Here is a 21,306-nt window from a genome sequence, read left to right on the forward strand (position 1 = left end):
AGCAATGTACCTAATAAGAATAATGCATCCGAATATTCTCATTCTTTATTTTGTTATCAGTGGTGTGATTGTTAAACTATTATATAATGATTCAACAATACGAGAGTTTTGTGGAAAGTTTTCTATTACATTTAATTAAAAGAAAAACCTTTTATTATATATATTTTTTCGATCAGCAAACAAAAAGGAATATAACAATACGAGGACACAGAAGGGGTGTCCCCAACCCATTACAAAATGAGCAGCAACCTTTTATTATATTAATCCAATATAAATTAATATTTTTTACTGATATAAATTATTAAATTAATATAAAAAACTCGACTTGCTGATTCAGTCAATATAAAATTAGGTTACTGAGACGTTGATTTAATTGGTGAGTTATTGGTCAAACTTATTAAATCACAAACACATGCATATAGTAAGAACTTCTGGGTACTGAGACCTTTGTACAGTTAATAATAAGATATATAGTGATTTAATTCAATTGATTGAATGAAGTGTAATGATAAAATAAAAAAAAGAATAATAATGAATGTAATTATAATGTCCTTGCTTAATGTTTGAGTTGATTATCAGGTTATAGGTTCAAATTGAATCATCAGTTGCATAATCAATATAATACTTAAGCTGATTACTTTGATTGTATTACCATTGAACCAATCGGATCATTGAAATGTATTTGAGAGTCCGACCAGTCACAAGTCGAACTTTTAAGCCAATGCATTACTTTAAAAAAAAAATTCAGAAATACTAAAATCAATGAAATATATATTTCAAAAATTAAAATGAAACAAACAAAGTTATATTTACGTAAATAAAATACATGTTTTATTTTAAAATAATCTGCAACAACTGAGGTCGACATTTCCCTATTGATTTTTTTTTCGTAATTAAAATCAAAAAGAGAAAAAAAGGAAGAAAAGATGTGGGTCTGATTCTAACATAAAGTTACATGTTAGTGCAACTTCTGAAGAATATTTACACGTCATAGCAGATAGCACCTGAAGGCGTGCTAGTTTATTAACCATGGTCACCTTAACCATGGCTCTTTTAACTTATCAACTTTCCACCCCTATATATTCCAATTGATCCCCACATGCTCTATATCCCATGATACACGTCCATCTTTCGATAAACACCATTTTTTCTCTTCCTCTTTTGACCAAACATGAAACCCACGGCAACATTCTTCTTTCTCCTATCCACAACAACACTCCTTGTTTGTCTTTGCCTCGGAACAACAACGTTCCAAACCACTCTCTTTATAACCTTCTTCACTATTTCCCTTAACTACTGGCTTGTCCCTGGAGGCTTTGCATGGAGAAACTATCACTCTTATCACACCAACGAAAAACCAAACAAAAAACTTACTGGGCCTATGGGCTGGCCCATACTTGGGTCTCTGCCTCTCATGGGCTCTTTAGCCCACCAAAAACTCGCTGCCTTAGCCGCGACGTTAAACGCGAAGAGGTTAATGGCACTGAGTCTGGGACCCACTCCCGTTGTTATAAGCAGCCACCCCGAGACCGCCAGAGAAATCTTACTCGGTTCCTCGTTTTCGGATCGTCCGATAAAAGAATCCGCACGCGCTCTCATGTTCGAGCGTGCCATTGGCTTCGCTCCATCCGGAACCTACTGGCGACACCTACGTAGGATCGCGGCGTTCCACATGTTCTCTCCTAGGAGGATTCAGGGCCTGGAGGGTCTCCGACAGCGCGTGGGTGACGACATGGTGAAGAGCGCGTGGAAGGAGATGGAGATGAAAGGCGTGGTGGAGGTTCGCGGTGTGTTTCAGGAAGGGTCTCTTTGTAATATTCTGGAGAGTGTTTTTGGGAGTAATGATAAGAGTGAGGAGTTGGGGGATATGGTTAGGGAAGGGTACGAGCTGATTGCGATGTTGAACTTGGAGGATTATTTTCCTTTGAAGTTTTTGGACTTTCATGGGGTGAAGAGAAGGTGCCACAAGTTGGCGGCTAAGGTTGGTAGCGTGGTGGGGCAAATTGTGGAGGATCGAAAAAGAGAAGGGAGTTTTGTTGTCAAGAATGATTTTCTTAGCACTTTGCTATCCTTGCCCAAAGAAGAAAGGTTGGCTGATTCAGATATGGCGGCTATTTTGTGGGTAAGTACTCTCTCAAAACCCCACACTCAGTGGACCTTACCTCTCATCCATGGATAATAATATATATAATTAAAGTAAAACCATAAAAGCATGCATCCTTTTCCATAACGAAACAAAAGGGTTAATGGATAACTTTACTTATCATCTTATTAAGACTTGTTAGTTGACATGCATAAATTCATTGTACTACACAGCTAGAAGAGAAAATCTCCTAGGTTAAAGTGTTGATGAGATGGCCATATCTTCAAGAAATTTCTGAAACATAAACTTCAAGAAATTTATAGTGTGCGCCATGCCACTATAAATATTCTCAGTGAGACTTTAATTAGTTTCGACATCTACAAGCCCTTAATTATTTTAATATTCGGGAGTGACATAAATTCATTAGTTTATTGTTCATGTAGACCTTAGTGGATGTGCTTATATATGTGGCTATGGTCTTGTTGTTTTGAGCAGGAAATGGTGTTTCGAGGAACAGACACAGTTGCAATACTCCTTGAATGGGTCATGGCCAGGATGGTTTTACACCAAGACGTACAAAAGAAAGCCCGCGAAGAAATCGACACGTGCATCGGCCAAAACAGTCACGTGCGAGACTCGGATATTGCAAATCTCCCATACCTCCAGGCTATAGTAAAAGAAGTTCTCCGGCTGCACCCACCCGGCCCACTCCTATCATGGGCCCGTCTTGCAGTCCATGATGTCCACGTTGACAAAGTTCTTGTGCCAGCTGGTACAACAGCAATGGTTAACATGTGGGCCATATCACATGACTCATCCATCTGGGAAGACCCATGGGCTTTCAAGCCCGAGAGGTTCCTCAAAGAAGATGTTTCTATCATGGGATCGGACTTGAGGCTTGCACCCTTCGGGGCTGGACGTAGGGTGTGTCCGGGCCGGGCCTTGGGTTTGGCCACGACCCATCTCTGGCTCGCGCAACTTCTTCGCCACTTCATATGGCTTCCCGCGCAACCCGTGGATCTTTCGGAGTGTCTTAGGCTTTCCATGGAAATGAAGACACCTCTGCGATGTCTAGTTGTTCGTAGATAAAAAATATAATAACGTAAGCCTTTTAGCTGAACTATGTTTGATGTGCAATTATAGAATGATCGAGCTTGTATCTGATGTTTGATGTTAAAGATGGTACTCAAATATTTAGTGAAATATTTAGAGATGAGTTTATCGTATAATTATGGAACTTATCTCTAAGCTTTATTTCACTTTATTTTTAAGGGTATCAAATTATTAAAATAAATATCTAGTGCCAGGACTAGAGGTGGATGTAAGAAAAGATTGGATCGATTAAGAAGGTTTTATGTCTCTTTAAATCGTAAAATGTAAATTGCTGTAATGTAATGAAGTTGCTTCCGTACGTATGCATGCATTTTCTTCTTTTAGGTTCTCGTCTTGTTTCATATGGCTTTGGATTAAATACCATGGACGCGTGCAGCTGGCTGTATAGCAAACCCAGTGGGTTAAATCACCTGCATGCACAATTTTATAATACAAATCTAATTTCAAATAGTATGTTAAAAATATTTGGCTCACTATTCTGGATTATTTAAAATTTTGACATGTGGACAAGTGAATATTGACACCTATGCTATATGATATGGATTGATATAAAACAAATCATATATAGGGGATGACATCGAAATCATTTTACCATAAAGTTCTAGTTTCAAGTTTTTGCTGGAGATGTCCCACCACTAAGTCACTAACCAAAGCTTAAGCCTTTATCATAATCATTTCTCAAACTAAAGCAACTCCTACTGGTTCTCACTATCTGTACCTGTCTATTTTTTTATGATGCATTTATACGTAACTTCTAAAAGCATTACACTTTAAACCACCCGTATCTTTGAAGGAAATAACAAAAATAATACTCCTTTTTCTATTTGGACCTTTAGCATGTAAATAGTGTTACTTTTGCCGTCTACTACTGATCGGTTACAAAAGCTATTTATTGGTTTTTTTTTTTTTTTTGAGTTTGAGTAACCCCATATGTTATACATTTTTCTCTGAAGCCCTGTATATATATGTTTTTAAACTTTGGATGCCTATAGTAATAACAAAATTTTGACAAACATAGTGCACTTTTCTTCCTTGTTGATCTGCTACATTTTTTTCTTTTAAATTTTTACCCTCCCTTTCCTTCCCTTTTATTTATTTTATATTTTCTACGATTATAACTTTCAAACCGGATATAGGTAGGAGTGACAAAATAGATTGTATCTGTCCGACCAATTCATTCTGACCCATTTCTTTGGTGTGTTGGGTTAGGATTTTCAATCCACCAACCGTTCAACCCGCCTTATTTTAGCCTTCAAAAAATAGGTTGAGAGAAAAATAGGATGGACTAACTTGTCAACCTGTTATTTTATTAAAAAAAATTAATATTTAATTTTGATATTTTATACATATTTATTAGTATTTAATTTTTTTTCTAAATAAATTATGATTCAAAATTTAAGATAATATATTTAATTTTTTTAGTAAATATTTATTATTTAATATTTATAAAAAAAATTAATTAAAATATATTTAATATTATTATTTAAAAATATTTTAGTTAACGAATAACAAACCAACCTGACCAATAAAGATTAAGGGGTCATTTTGAATTCATATATGTAATGCCGAGTTGGTGACAAGGTGGGACATGTCAACTCATTTTGCCACCCCTAGATGTAGGGCATGGATAAATCACAAGGTATGTTAATATATTTGTGAATTGAGCTTGGTTTGTAGAATAAGGGAGGGTAAACATTATCATTTTTAATATATATTATTTAATTTTCTAATTTTCAAAATTAAAAGTTAACAGAAATTTAATGTCTTAATATTTTATTTATTTTACAAGTATTATATAATTATATTAAAAATAAAAAGTTGTCCGCTTTTTCCTTACCCACGTTAAATTTCACTTTTAAAAAAATTGTTTGATTAAAAAGTGAGAGTTTAGATTATTTAATTAAAATAGCTTTAAGTTAAAAAAAATAAATTTAATTAAAGACCACAATAATATTATTTTTATTGCCATTGTATTAATTTTTTTTATTTTATTTTAAAATTTTATATGTTCTTCATTGTCTCAATAAGTTGAAATCTTTGTAGCAAGTCTATTATGTAGTTCTTCCTGCATTTTCTGGCGAATATCGGTGATGACTTACCCGCAAAGACTCCAAGACTAAGTCGGTGAAGAATCAAGAAATGACAAAAAAAAAAAAAAAACTAGAAATAAGAGTGTGCTCCTCATTGGTGTGTCACCTTCTATTTTTTTTTTGGGTAAATACATATTTTTGCTCTTACTTTTTTCTAATCTGTACTACTTTACAATTTAATTTTTAATATATACTATTTGAGACTTTCTCTCTCTTTTTTATTTTTATTTTAATTTAAAATATTATAAAATATAAATATTATATTATATAATTTTTTTAATTGGTTTTAATTTATTAAATTAAATTTAAATTTTTATTTTATTTTTTTAAAGAAAAAAATATACAGATAAAGAAAAATAAAAAAATTGGATAAAATTAGAGTATAATTTTTTAGTTACTTTGTATGTACTTTTATAGTTAAATTTATGTACTATTGATATTTTTTTTGTTATGTTCATTAATTAAAAAAATAAGAAAATTAGTTAATAGTATTAAAATAAACTAAAAAATACGGTAAAAAAATAATTGATACATCTATCTTATACAATAGACTTAAACTTTCAAAGAGCACTATATTGAAAATATCATTAAATAAAAATATCTTTAGAAATATTTATTCAGCAGTTATTTTTGGCTTAAGTGATAAGAAATGATATTTTTATTATTTATGGCTTACAAATATGAAAAGAAAAGATTAAAATATTCAAAAGATATTGATAACGATTAAATATGAGTTATTTTTTTATAATAAAAATATATTAAAAATATCTTTAAAAATATTTAATTAGTAATTATTTTTTGTTGTCAACCGAATCAATGCGGCAAAAATATGAACGAGAGATCAGTGGGCTCATAATCCAAGGAGAAAGAGGACGACAAAGGGTCGTCCCGTTTCAACTCGCATTCCTACTTAAATGTACCAGAAAAAGAAATAAACGGGAAAGTAGAAAAAAATGTAGAATTTAACAGAAATAATTGTCCTAACTTAAGTTTTTGTTTAGCCAAGTGTAATTGTTTAAGTATTTTATTATAATGTAATATAATATTTTTCTATAAATAAGTTGTTAAACAAAAAATCTTCTCATTTTTAACACATAAACAAACTAATTATATTTAGTAATATAATTAGATTAGAAAATTCAGATTTTAAATAAAAATATTCACCTAAAAATATGTTAAGTAAATTAAATAATAAAACAAAAATAATTATATTTAATAATATCATTTTCTTTAAAAAATAAAATTATAAAATTTAATTTAATAAATAACTAATTTTAAAACCAATTAAAAAAATTATATGATATAATATTTATATTTTATAATACTTTAAATTAAAAAAAAACAAAAAAGAAAAAGAAAGTTTCAAGTAGTGTATATTGAAAATTAAATGACAAAAATAGTATAGATGAGGAAAAAGCAAGAGAGAGAAACTATATTTACTATAAAGAAAAAAAAAAAAAAAAAACCTCACCTTCTACTTATATATTGCATTTCTCCCTTGCATGTGATACATGGTCATTTTGTTCGTGCAATTCCCACGGGTGTTTGCTTGTTTTTTAGGGGATTTGTCTATTGTGTGCACGGGCCACTTTGGCTTATTTTGTTTTTGAGCTGTTGTGGATTAATTAGTCAGAAAGTCATTAAATTCTCTCATTGATTGAGGCTGATGTAATTAATGGTCATTAAACTGCTCTAGGCGTAAATCCAGGCCAAAACGATACACATATTAGAGCATTTCCGGGGTAAGTTATTGCATGTCTATTCTGTTCTTGAGTGGCGGATGTTAACAGTTGAGTTTGTTTATTTTTCAACTCATAAACTTAATCGATACAAAATTATATGATAACACTTAAATTTTTTATTCTGCAGTTTGATCTATATCATAATTTATCATTCATAGTTGATAACATCTTTTCACCTATAGCAGCACCTTAGGATGACATTTTTAGCCTTAAAGTTAAAAATGGGGTTCAGTTTAACCAATGTATTTTAAATATTATATATATATATATATATATATATATATATATTAATTAGAAGAATTTATTTTAGGATATTGTATTGATACATACGTTTGTAAATTAGTAGCTAGGTCTCATTTATGGTGGTAGAATAAATCTTTTTAAGTGAGATTTACCTTTTAATAAAAGAATATATACTAGCAGCATACATTTTATATAATATTTTAATATACTCTTTATGGGTAGGTGAATTTTATATGAGTTCATTATAAAAGAAAGAGTTAAATATTTTAGTAAAATTTCTTTCAAAATAAAAATGTGTTAAATATAATTTCTATAACACTGTTCTAAATGATAATATCCAATAAGATCATTTTTACGTGCCAAGCTAACTTAATTAGGAAGAAAGGACAGTAATAGATTTCGAAGTACGTACTATTCCACTTCTCTATTCGGTGTCTCCCTGATCAAGTTAGTGGAATATTGGGAATCTCATGATATGCATTTTTCTAAGTCTGAGGTTCTTTAAGTGGTGTGCAATTCATTTTCGATTGACAAAATGATTATTAGAAATATGATGTCTTGGATAAAAGCCAGGTTCTTCAAACTATTAAAGTGATTAAAGATATTTAAGTCACGTCCCCAAAGTTTTAGGCTTTTCTAATCCATATCAATATTCGTTTCGAATAGTCTCCAACAGCAGAAAAGGCAAAGCCCTTTATTCCTGTTGAAGTAATTACATACTCACACTTCCAATAATCATGTTAATGCTCCACAAATCTGTTGTCTTATTGAATTGGGTCCCCACGTAGCATCACTATAAAGTTAACATATTCTCTTAGGCGTGCCCATGAACCATTAATTGGTCATTTTATATGCGAAATTGCCAAAGATTCTACGTTATCTTTTCACAAGGGAAGTCATCAATGCAATTTGTGATTAAGTTTGTTTTGTTGCCTTTGAAATGTCCACGATCAACGTACGTACAGTGATTTCAATTTTCAAGTCCTAGTGCAAGTAGTACCTCTTTGATTATTGCATGTTGCATCATACATTGTCACATACTAGTATTTGTTAAAACATAAAACAATTGAATGATATAGTTTATTGAAAATAAGATTAAGTTGATTTGTGATTGTTGTGTTGTTGAGCGTTACTCAACATTTAAACCTATGTTTAAATTTATGTATTTTGCTTTTAACCTATACAAACTGATGGTCATATCGAGCTTGTTCATCATGATTGAAAATTTTACTTTGGCATCTTCTAGAGAACAAATTAAGGATCTGATCGGATCTAGTTTTACTTTTAAGTTTTCCTGTTGGACAAATAAACACATCAACGAGTAATTTAGAATTATAAAAGGGTTCTAAAATATGGATCTTGCAAGGATTATTGTCGAAGTACCAGTTTAACCTAATTCTTAGATTTTCGATCATAAACGAAAAAGGGGATGTGATTTAAACAAGAGAATCTAAAAAGAGGAAGAAAGCAACTAGCTAGAAAGCTAAAGAATTCAATATACTGTAATTCGGTAAACAAGAATTCAATGATAGATGAATTTGGTCTGTCACCAATACAATTATTAAGATATTACCTAATTTCTCAAAAACTTATGTTCTTTATCAATTGTCAATTACTTTACTTGCTCAATAAGGCTATTAATATCTATCGGTCAAGCGAGTCAAATAATTAAGACAAACATCAAAATTCAACAACCTTATTAGTTTAACAAATGCTAATTATACCAACACACCAACCAATGTCTTCGATCCAAAGGTAGTAGAATCTTTGAGCTTTAGATAGGGCCTCCAACTTGCCAAAGAGTTGTTTTCATGAACATGGCATTAGAAACAGTTTGCCTTCAATTATACTAAGTTTGGTCCAAGCTGCAGAGCCAATCACACAGTTAATTCCAGAGTTTGGGGTTTCATTTCAATTCTCCTCTGGATGAGTTGTTCTGCAATTTTCTGATCTGTCTTGAGACGTTGGTCAATGCAATTTCAATTTCTTTTGGTATTTAAGGTCTTGACTATATTATTATATTAAGTTGGCAATTTTGAAGTATACATTTTCATGGAGCATTTGAGTTTGGAAAGTGTTTATGATACTTTGAAAAAACATAATGCTGTATGTCAGATCAAGGTTAAACTTTGTTTTTCTTTTTTCATACGATGTTAGTTATGATTTACTTTTAATTTGATGAGTGTATTTTGTTTACTTTGATTGACGGATTCATCCTTTAAAGGTAGTTTCAAATTTCTATACCAGAAATTGCATATTTGCTATTAATTTGACCTGTCAGTGCAACTGTGAAACTGGTATTTATTTATTCTTTAATTTTGATTATTTGATTGCTTGCATGGAATACACCGCTTATTTGTTATTATATAATTCATTAATTTGTTTACTATCGTAAATAATTTGTCTGCATTGCAATTGCATTCTTCAATGTTCTTGAGCTAACAAGGTTACTAAAATACCTTTAGTAGTCTAAGTCTTTCTGCCATTAGAAATATTATTCTTTTTCAAACTTTTTATAAGTATATTCTACTGGTTCAACAAACCATCAATATGTGTTTTGGAGCATATGAATACTAGTAATTTTATTAAAGGAGGATCATGGTATTTTAGTAATAGCAAAGTCTCAAATCACTTACGAATCAAAGTTATGGGTTATTTATAAATATCATGTCCTCTGAACTCATTAAGACGTCTTTTATAAGGACAAAATCATGATAATCATCGAATACCTAAGCAAACAATATCTCAGATACAGAAATCATAACAAATTTGAAATCGAAACAAGGGTTATTCTAAATTATAAAAAAATGGGGAGGGGTGAAAATCAATTTTCAACACCAAAGATCCTATAGTACGCCATTACTACCCCAGGAGAACTAGAAACTATTCAAAATACCCTCAATACATCCTCCTATTATTGGATTTAGCCAAAAACCATTGCCAACAATTAAATTTAATTCTTCCCACAATATGCGAAAGATCACAACTCCCATTGGAAAAAATAATAGAATATTGCTGCACTCCCAAATTGACCAAACCACTCTATTCCTAATCAAATCAAAATAATAGATATAAGTTTTACAAATTCATGCATTAACTGGTTGGATATGGTTCTCTATTGTAACATGCTCTCCAATTACTAGTTTTAATTTTGCCATTTCAAGTTTGGAGCAGCCTTTGCTTCCCACTAGGTGGGGGACTTTTCAGTCTACCTAATGTGTATAGAAAGCTATAGGTTTAACCAAAATTACCAAAAATGTATGTATTTCAACTAGCTATATACTGATGGCATCTAAATGTTGTATTTGCCAAAATTACCATTATAACAAACCAGAGAAATGTTTGTCCAAGCAAGAGGTACACACCCAACGCTCAAAAAATATCCTAAGAAGGGTATTCTATAGAATGATGAGCCTCACAATAAAGAAATTATTGTTACAATAATTCTAAGCTGGTCTTGCTTAATTATTACTAGACAATTGTAAAAGGGATTTACAAGAGAATAAACCAGAAGAGTCCTTGTATACTCTCCCATAAGAGTATGCATAGTAATAGATTCAATAAATAAACAAGATTATATAACTCCCCTACCTCTATACCTCACGCTTTAAGTGAAAATCTCAATTTAAGTGAAGGCCTAACTAGAGAGGACAAGCATATGCATGGAAGCCAAGAGATTGATATAATGAAGTTAGAAGAACTAGATGATTACAAGTAAATGAATGTCAAGTTGATCGTGCAGTAATGTATGCAGTATGAGATCCTTGTTAAAGATATTTTCAAAATATAACAAAAGAACAGAAATTACATGGCCCATTCACATTGTTTTTTGCCAAATAGACCGAAAAGATAAAGAGATACTTTTAATAAAAATGAAAGAAAAAGGATAAAAACAAACCTCCAGTGACGTATTTACATCTGCATGTGAGAATTTAGGATCAAGATTTTATTAATTTGTAGCATTCATTAAATGGGAATGATATGGGTACAGACAAAATATGATCGGTACTTCATAGGATAAGAAAAATAAAAAGAAGAAAAAAAGAACGGAATAAATCATAGAATTCAAATATTATGTAGAGCTTTTGTTTCGAAGTCGTCGTTGATAGAATACAGTACAAGAGAACAATGAGGGAATATTTTTGAAATAACGAAAGGAATCGCTATAGAAAAACGTCATACACCAATTATTAATTTAAATTTATAATTTATAGTATTTATTTCAAAAGTTAAATTTTTATTAAACTAAAACTACATCAGTAAATAAAAGTCTCGCACTTAATTTTATCCAAAATGACGATGGCGATATTCAGAAATCAGAATCATACAAAACCATAACAGGCCTTGGTTACGGTATGGGCTGATATTTGATTCCATGGCCTTTTGTAATCGGCCTTATTCGACAATAGGATGGGTATGGGTTAACATAAAATAAATAAAGGCAACTTATAGACGGAAAATAAGAGATAAGACTGTAAAATCTTGTTTTACACTGAGGCACTATCGCATCTTCCTACATTTTCACTTCAAAAAAAGGGCACTCTACCCCCGAAATAAGGCAACAATGCTTATTAGTAATTAAACTTCAATTCCTTGTTACGAGTAATACTAAGTTAGCATCTCTTAAATAAGGTCTAAAATTAAAATCTTTTAAACAAAAAAAATGATTAAAAAGGGTTAGTAGGAATAAATCATTGATAAGATTAGTAGAAAATTCACACTAATATCATGGTGATAAAAAAATAAACAATTAGGTGCAAAAACATTTCTTTAGTTTTGTTTTGTGTTGTATTTTTAAAATATAAAAAATATTAAATTAAATAATGAATATAATAAAAATTAAATCAATCAAATTAAAGATCTCGTTTTGTAAGTCACTTCTATGCAAAAGTGATAGTTTAATTATTTTAGATTCAGGGTATTAAAAATCCTACACGATGTCATTACCACTATTTTTATATCACAACTTTTTTACCCTTTTCCATGTTTTTTCAATGATTTAGTTTTTTTAGGAGCTCAATTATTTAGTTACGAATATGTTATCTTATTTTATCTCTTCTACTCATTTGTATTAAAATTTATTGCCCAATATAAAACACAAAAAAGTATATATTAAAAGAAAATGCGAGTCATAAAATTTTTAAGCCAATTCAAAACTAATAAACTTATAATATATTAAAACAATAATTTAAATAATAAAATAATGAAAATAAATAAATAAATATAATAACGAGTGATACAAATGTAAGCTAATTAAGTTTAGATACAAACAGATTGATTTCCAAAATTGCATCTGTTAGACATATATTTCAAATATACCTTTTAAATTAAATATTAAAACACTAAATCCAATCAAAAAATTGTTTTAAAATGTTGAGTTTAATTTTTGCTAAGTGTGATATGTATTATTTAAAGAACAAAAGTAACCGGACCTGATTCCACCTGGTTATCGTATCATATTTTTCTGGCATTGTACTTTAGACATGATAGTATATATTGTATGTTCACTTTTAATATTTCGAGGTGAATACTTAATACAATATAATTAGGACTATACACGTAGTAAGTAATTTGATTAGGTTTAATATAGTTGCATGTGATTACCATTTGCATCTATAAATGAACGCTCCAAAGTGAGACTGAGCTTTATTATTTGCGCTAACAACAACTAACGTGCAAGTTCCAAGGCGGAGAAAACAATAATGGCCACCAACGAGGAGGTTTGCAATTCTTTTCTCAATTTCTCTGTTTTGTTTGCAGAGATCTCTCATAGAATAAATTTGTGAATGATTAATGTTGTTTTGTTTGTGCAGAGGGATATGGAGAACAAGAAGAGTGAGGAGGAAGAACTGAAGCATCTCGGGTTTGTGAAGATTGCGGCAATGAAAGCCTTAGTGTGTGTGTCGAATCTCTACGGCTTCGCAAAGCAAAACTCGGGACTTTTGAGATCTGCTGTTGGAACCGTGGAAGACACTGTAACCACCGTTCTGGGTCCCGTCTACCACAAATTCAACGCTGTTCCCAACCACATCCTCCTTTTTGTCGACAACAAGGTTTCTTTCTCTCTTTCTTTCATCAAAATCTATATTTTTTGCTTTTGCTGTTTTACCCCTTCAACCAAATCAGTTAAAGCTTGCAATTTGTTTGTCCTCTGTTTGTAATTACTCTAAGGATGAATTTTGTTTCTCACGATATTAACTTGTCTTTGTATTCTGATGCAAGATCTATTAGTTTCGTTACCCCCACAAAGTTGAATTGCTGAAAATTGCCGTGAAAATCGTGGCAAATAACACCCTTCTGAGTAGGATCCTGTTATCTGTGCGTTTATCCACAGCTGAATTTTTTGTTTTTCATTCTTATCCCAGAACTTGATACTACCATAAAGTTTGATTGTTATGTATAGTTCTATCCCTTAAATTGTCTTGTTTGATTGCTATCGTTTTCTATATGTACTTATAGCATAAAAAATATTAAAAAAACATGTACTAACATGAATTGAATTTGTGTAAATTTTGTATGTCCTTGCATCGACATGCTTGAAATTCCGTTGTTGATGTTTTGAATGAATTGGGAAATTGCTAGTATTTTGCTAAGCAATTAATTTTGGGAATATGATTGCGGCAGGTGGATGAAGCTGCTCACAAATTCGATGAGCATGCACCTTCTTTGGCCAAGCAGGTTGCAAGCCAAGTCACTTGTTTGGTTCAGGAAGTGACACACAAAGCTGAGAAAGTAGTGAGTGAAGCTCAATCTGGAGGGGCACGAGCAGCAGCAAATTATGTAGCCACTGAGTCCAAGCAAATTGTGCTCTTTGGTTCAGTGAAATTGTGGACTGGTCTCAACCACTATCCACCATTCCATGCAGTGGCTGAGATGGCAGTTCCCACAGCTGCACACTGGTCAGAAAAATACAACAATGTGGTCAAGGGAACAAGTGAGAAGGGTTATGCCGTGTTTGACTATTTGCCTCTGATTCCAATTGATGACATTGCTAAGGCGTTTAAACACGGAGAAGGCAATGTGAATGAAGATGAAGCATGTTCCGTGGGAGACTGTTCTTAGAGCACTACTAATAGGGTAGCTATTTTCTTCATAAAATCTGCTTCTGGTTAGGATTTGTTTTGTGTTTGAGGGCAATGTGGGTGAGAATGGAAGTGTAAGAAATGGGTTCGGAGTGTGTGGATGGTGTAAGTTAACCAAGTTCGTAGAACGTTATGGGATTATGTCAATGGTTGCGCTAAATGTCACCAAGTTGAAGTTGTTTCGTCCTTTTCTTGCATTAAAAATTATCTTGATTGTCGTCTTGGGCGGATTGACGGTGGTCACTAACTCACTATTCGAACTTGCAGTGCCCACCTAACACTCCACGACGTAGTTATTTCAAGAGCATTTCATCCTTGGACGCCACAATCAATCACTTACAATAAGTAAGAATGCGATTTAAATACTATAGTAACTGATAGAGCAGAAGATTTTTTTATATAGCACTTTAAAAATTTAGGAGGAGGGGATGCCTCTCCAACCCAAGTTAGTGCAAAAGATTTTTAGTGCATTATTAAATTCTCATGTATCTTTATCAAAGTAGATTACTCCTTAACTAAGAATCATGTTGATTACTAGGTTCAAAAAGTTGAAACAGGGTTGCATTCACAAATGCATGATAAGAACCCTATGTTCTCGTTGGAATCGATAATTACCCTTCAAAAAGTAATGAGCACTGCTAAACCAAAGAGCTCTCCTTAACTTGAGACTTTGGCTCTTTGAAAAAAAGAAAGAAAAAAAGAAGAGAGAAAATCATCGATATTGATGTGATTTTTGGTCAAAGAATATAGTTTTGAATGATTAAGGAATTCTCTAAAAATCTCATTCTAAATCTTCATGATGACTTTTGACATGTTCATATACTCCAGCAATTGGTTTGATTTTGAAAATTGTTGAAATTTCCAACTCGAACTAAATTTAAATGTTGATTTTGTCCTATAGTATCAACCATTGTTTTATGCGATGGATTTTAGCACCACTAATTTTATTGGAAACCTAACACGCAGGGCTTTAGAACGATATCGGTTGAGGTAGATTTATTTTTCCATTAATACAATTTTGCTTTTAAATAAAATATTTCCTGCATAATTTCCTTTGTTGCAGAACTTATTATTTTGACTATAACTCTTGTCGTATTTGTTGGATTTTAGCATCTGTTTTGTTAAAAATCTAACACATAAGGCTGTGGAAAGTGGGATTCCCCTAAAACAAACACACACTAAGTAGCAGTGTAACATCGCCACCACAACTATAGACTATCTGCTCCCGTAGCAAACTTTAAGGCTGCCTACATATCCACATTCTATGAAAAACTAACCCGTAAACTATTCAACACATTAAAAGGTTCTAAATATGGCATTCTACAAAGCTATAACACGACAGAAATTAATCATCCACAAAGGCACAAACCATGTAAATACTAAATAATGAGATGAAACATTGATAAAACAGAATAATTTCCAGGAAGTGCAATTGTGCAAGAATGTGAATTCTGGAGAGGAAAAAATTCTTCTCTAACAGCAACAATGCAACAAAATAGTGATAGAATAGTTATATGGAACCTTTATTTTTGAAATAACAGTACAATCCAGTTGTGATCTCCGCAACATGCAACATGCAACAAGACAGGATATTACAAGGGGAAATTACGCCAAGTTCATATCCTTTTTCACCTACAATGTTTGTGGCAAGTTCAGCAACACTGCATAAAAAAGAGAATACCAAATATGAGAACAGAAGACAACGGCAGGTACTACAATTATAACTAAAAACTTACCTCATCAAACTTTCAAAATATTACAATAGAAAAATATACATATAAAGAAAGAAATTAAAGGAACAAGAAAAGTTTTTCCCACTAGATAAGATCAGCTATATGAATCAAATGGCACCATAATGCCCTATTGTAAATCATACCTAATGGCAAACCATTTATATATAAACTTTTTTCTAGTTTTTTAATCTCCCTCTATCTCAACTATTGCACTACCCTTCATCTAATCCACTCTCCCTATTAGGGTATTTACAATTATAAGTCTTCCATTCTTCCCTATACAAGCTACCTAAGGCAGGATTTACCATCTTTTCCACAATGGATGCTACTCCAACCCCCTCTCAAATGCAAACATACTTAATTAAATAATTATATATTATCTTGTGTGTCTACTCATATATTGCAACATTTTCATATTTGCAACATCAAGCTTATTCCCTTGTTGCCATTTTACTCTCTAACATTCAATCCTAAATGACATAACAACTCTTATAGTTATGTTGTGGAGTAAAATTTTCCCTTGAAGCTTCAGCCTTAGTAGTACTTTTCTATCACTATCACTAATAATGCCTGAAGCACTCCTTTGTTTCATTCGAACTGTTTGAATCCTATGGATTATATCTCCCTCTATTTTCCCATCATGTTGTACCGTGAATCCTAGACACTTAAATCATGTGATTTATGGTATGGCCACCCATTTTAGCTCTAAGCTCAAACTGGTGCACCTTCTGCTAAACATACATTTTAGATACTATGTTTAACTTCTACTTATACAAAGTCGTGTTCTCAAAGCATGTCTCCACATCTCAACCTTCCCCATTTGTTCTTCTCTCAACTCTCCAACTAGCACTATATCACCAGCAAAAGCATGAATGCATCGGGGCACCAACTCTTTGATTTGTTTTTGAAGCTTAAAAACATCTTTAAGGTTCTGAAATTGCCCAAAATAGTAGGCTCCATAGATTCCCATAACAAAGCACACAGCTGGTGATCAAACATCTCCAAATAACTTCAATATTTTTAGGGAATATCAGATGCTGACTTTTAAATGTGCTCAAATAGATTCAGACCTATAAAAAAGAGTTCGACTAAGGCTGACCAAGACAAATTAATCGTGCCATTTAACTTGACTGAGGTGATTGTAAGGGAACCTGAGAAAGCATATGTAATAGGAACACTTGAAGATAAATCTTTAGGACTAGGCAAGGAGGGATTCTCATGCTCAAAATCAGACATACTGTTTTCCAAAGAAACCATTTTTCTAAAGAAACAGCCGTGAAATTACAGCAAAAAGGAGGCTCTCAGATTGGGAGATATTATACCAACTTTTTGAGCTAGAGAAAAGGTATTCTGAATTGCTTAAGGAAATCTTCCACATAATCTGCAATCTCTAACATCAAGAAAATAAGGAAACTAGGAAGGTAAGGAAACTAAAATTTACAACCTCTAATATTATGAAACTAGAAAAATATGAGAACTAGTAAAATAAGAATCATTACAAATCAAATCCTAATTATACAGAAAATATACAGTCCCTTAATGGGAGATATTTTTTCTGATTTGGAGATACATTCCAACACTCCTCCCTACTGATTAGCCTATCAGAGTACAATTAAATCCCATGTCCTTCGTTAAATAGCTTTTGAAAGTGACTCTTCCACCCTTCCTTGATATCTTGTTTAGTTACCAAGACTTTACCCTTTTAATTCATGATGCATTTCACTCTTTCTTTCTCTACCTTTAGCAAGCCCTTACATACTTCTCTTTCCAAGTTCACAGCCTAACAATTGTTAAAATCCCATCCAACTCTCTATCTCTCGCTTCACTCCCCGCCTTCCCAATTTTCACCATTTTTCCTGTCTCACACCCCATTGAAGCTCAGACTTATTTTGTTTCAACTACTAAAAAAAACAGGCTTCTCATATTGTAAATAACACGTTAAACCATACAGCATTGTATCTCTAGCTGCACACCAAAAACACAATGCATTCATAAGAGTATGTGGACCAAATAAAACATCAGCCTCAAAGGACTAACATACTACTGAAACCGTAAACCATCAAAGAGATAAACCAACAACAACAACAAGAAGAGTAACAACAGCAAAGCCTTATCCCACTAGGTGAGATGAGCTACATGGATCATTCGGCACGGTTAAAACAAAAAAGAAAATCCAGTTTTGCATTGACAATTGAGAGCTGCATACTTGGAAGTTAGGGTTTTTAAGTGCAATACCTCACTTATGTGGGGTAGAGAAATGTTGGAGGATATCATCATAAGGGTCCCTCCTCCCAGCCACTTGGCTAATCTGTGCATCCCAAGCAAGCTGAGAATTGTGGCGTTCGAAAGTCCAAAACCCATAGGGTCGCATAGGGTAGCTCCACATCTCCTTCGTCTTCTCGCACCTGTCCTTCACTCTATAAACGTGCTCCCGGAACCTCCGATCCCTTTCCTTCGGATCCTCCATCAACTTCAATACCAAGTTCTCCGCGAATTCCATTATGAAACCCATCTTTTTCTCTCTTATATTCCCTTCCAATCATTAAAAAACCAACACCAAATCTGATCAGGTCTAAACCCTAAATTACGAAATCGAACCGTGACAAATGATAACATTATCATGACAATAAAACAACGGTAACAAGCCACGAATCTGGAACATTCCGAAAAAATATACGAAGAAACCAATGAAATACTAATGATGACGGAGTGCAATTGAGATTGTTGAAACTTGAAACGCGAAAATTGAGTGTGAGAAAGTGCTTTGCTACGTTACCTGTTTGTTCCGATCAGCACCCAATGAAAATACACTGAGCTTTCCCTTCCTGCGTTTTCAACGTGGCCAAACCCACTCCTGGATCAGGGTTTTTTTTTGCAGAAATTACAATAGAACCTGGGCCCAACTTTCAGAAGCCCATTAGGCCCAACTTTAAAGCTAGCCATTTCAAACTTGTCTTGGGCTGGGCTTAAGTTAATAATCAAGCTTATTCAAGCCATTATAGTTAAGGGACGTTTACTCAAAATAATAGGATTCGGTCTCTATTATCCTTAAAAGTTAAATCTCACCTTATTTTTCACCTCGATTAATGTTACTCACTCCAAAACAATTTCGTCAAAATAACTTTACAGTTTGAGAGACATAAGAAGAGAAAAATAAAGTAAAATAGGTAATGTGATAGAAAGAAATAATAAAATAATTGTATTATGCAATAAATTTCTCCTCCTATCTATGTATATTTGCATATATTCCTGTTATCTACACAGATAGATGTGATTGAGTTCCTTTTGATTATGTTCAATATTAATAAGTGATTTAATTTAATGTTAACTTTTAGTTTGAAATTTATTCCATTTAACTTTTGACTAATTGATGAAGATTATTTCTTATTTTGATAACTTATGCTTTTGAAATTTTACCTGAATTAAAAATAAGGTATTTGCCAGTGTAATACAAGAAAAGGGAGTTATTCTGCTTGTCTCATGAATAACACGAAGTACTTTGATAAAATTATTAACAACATAAAAGTTATTATGATAATATATTTTTTATAAGTAATCTAAATAAAAGCGTTTCAATGTAGTTGTGAATTCAATTAAATAGTTAAATGAAATGGCAATAGATAAAAATATTATTAAAAAATTAATAATTCTTTTATTTATTTTTTTAAACAGAAAATATTTTTAGTTAATTTTTTTTTAAAAAATATTATCAGATAAAAGAATACTTGCATTCATCTTCTACTTGAATTCTACCGATTGTTTAGCATTGCATGACATTTGTTGCACTTTTATATATGTTGTATATTGTCATCATGTGCACAAAATTTTTAACATATATTATAGCGTCTATCTATATTTATTCAATTTTATACTATCCATAGATTTTTATTTTTTTATTATCTTTTACATCACTCCCGTACAAAAAAATGTTGATAAAACTAATCTTAATAAAGTGGGTCTGATGTGCCATAGTAACCCATTTACTCATTTTTATTTATTTGTTAGGTTATTCATTAATTTATAGACTCACATAATTCATGAGTTATGATAAGTTGAGAACAAAGGTAAAACAGTTGTCCTGTCAAGCTTTTTTGTTTCTTTAAATTTTCATTCGTTAACTAGAAGCTCATACTAACAAAGTTTTCATCATATTTCTCAATTCCTATTTATTTATGTTTTCATTATTTATTTATTTTAAAATTATTTAATTCCTTTTTAATTTCTAATATTAAATTGATTGACCTACCAACTCACTATAAAATTGGAAGAGTTTATTTTATTAATTCATTTTTAAAATGAAACAACAAGTCTTCTTTTTTGGCAGGTTTAGTGGCTAGGCTAGGTGGGAATTGGAATAGTTTAGGATGGGTAACCCACTTTAATAATACTAATAAATACTTATTAAATAGTTGCGTTTGTTTTATAAGGTCTTTACACGAAAAAGAAAAAAAAAACTACTACCTTAAGGTTAATACAGTCATAAATAATGTTATTGCAATTTTTTTATGTACGTAGTAGTACATAAGAGTAATGTGGCGAGGACAGCTATTTCTTCTTGAATGCTTTATTTGGATTTTGGACGTGAGAAGAAATAGAAAGGAATAAAAGAAAAGAGAAAATAAATAAATAAAAGTAAAATTTTAAATTATTTAAATCGAGAAAAATATAAAAGAAAATAAAGAGGGAAAACGTTGAATTTTCTCTACATAATTAGGTAAAGGTGTGAAGAAAATAAATAATATTTTATCACCAAGACATTTTTATCCATGCATTAGAAATACAAATATTTACAATTCATTACTTCCCAGGATAAAATAAGTAATACATACTCTTTACCTGGCTTTGTCTTCTCATTTTTTTTCGTGTCTGAGGCATGGTCCCATCATTTATTTCCCTCTTTCTTATCTCATTTTATTTGACACCAATCACAAAGAGGAGACCTTTTAGTTTATGTTTTTTCTCCTTTTATTTATTCTCCTTTAATTTGCAGAGTATAGCCTACCAATAAATTGAAAGTAAATTTAAGAAGTCGTCCTAACATATGTAATTTTCCATTAAAAGTAGTTAATGAATTTTATTACTTGATAACTTATGCTTGGAAGTCTTTAGTCGTTCACTTATTTGTATTAGTTTCAATAGATTCTTCTCCTTACCTATAAATAAATAAATAAATTTCTTACTACTTGAATCAATAAAACCCTACTAAACACTAATCTAAAA

At 31.7% G+C, this 21,306-nt stretch overlaps 2 protein-coding genes and 1 long non-coding RNA gene across 3 annotated transcripts; 2 read left to right on the forward strand and 1 right to left on the reverse strand.

Annotated features, from left to right (window-relative positions):
• The first annotated feature begins 1,114 nt into the window (after nt 1-1,114).
• LOC114421615 (cytochrome P450 78A5-like) lies at nt 1,115-3,502 on the forward strand. The gene is made up of 2 exons (XM_028387639.1): nt 1,115-2,122; nt 2,579-3,502. Exons 1-2 carry the CDS (start codon nt 1,172-1,174, stop codon nt 3,170-3,172), a joined length of 1,545 nt encoding a protein of 514 aa, XP_028243440.1. The 5' UTR covers nt 1,115-1,171; the 3' UTR covers nt 3,173-3,502.
• Nucleotides 3,503-12,796: 9,294 nt separating this feature from the next.
• LOC114421616 (REF/SRPP-like protein At1g67360) lies at nt 12,797-14,557 on the forward strand. The gene is made up of 3 exons (XM_028387640.1): nt 12,797-12,991; nt 13,085-13,324; nt 13,896-14,557. The coding sequence occupies exons 1-3, from the start codon at nt 12,974-12,976 to the stop codon at nt 14,331-14,333; spliced, it is 696 nt and encodes a 231-aa protein (XP_028243441.1). The 5' UTR covers nt 12,797-12,973; the 3' UTR covers nt 14,334-14,557.
• Nucleotides 14,558-15,726: 1,169 nt separating this feature from the next.
• LOC114421617 lies at nt 15,727-18,938 on the reverse strand. The gene is made up of 3 exons (XR_003668555.1): nt 18,863-18,938; nt 18,322-18,618; nt 15,727-16,014 (listed from the first exon to the last, which is right to left on the reverse strand). It is a non-coding gene; the product is annotated as an uncharacterized LOC114421617 (long non-coding RNA).
• Between the last annotated feature and the right edge of the window lie 2,368 nt (nt 18,939-21,306).

This window comes from Glycine soja, chromosome 8 (genome assembly GCF_004193775.1).
Source record: "Glycine soja cultivar W05 chromosome 8, ASM419377v2, whole genome shotgun sequence".
Taxonomy (NCBI): Eukaryota; Viridiplantae; Streptophyta; class Magnoliopsida; order Fabales; family Fabaceae; genus Glycine; species Glycine soja.

Bases quoted from the DNA above. Each gene is read 5' to 3' on its own strand.
- LOC114421615 (XM_028387639.1), top strand. From the start codon at position 1,172: ATGAAACCCACGGCAACATTCTTCTTTCTCCTATCCACAACAACACTC. The intron at 2,123-2,578 runs GTAAGTACTCTC...TGTTTTGAGCAG, and splicing joins ATATGGCGGCTATTTTGTGG to GAAATGGTGTTTCGAGGAAC.
- LOC114421616 (XM_028387640.1), top strand. The intron at 13,325-13,895 runs GTTTCTTTCTCT...TGATTGCGGCAG, and splicing joins TCCTTTTTGTCGACAACAAG to GTGGATGAAGCTGCTCACAA.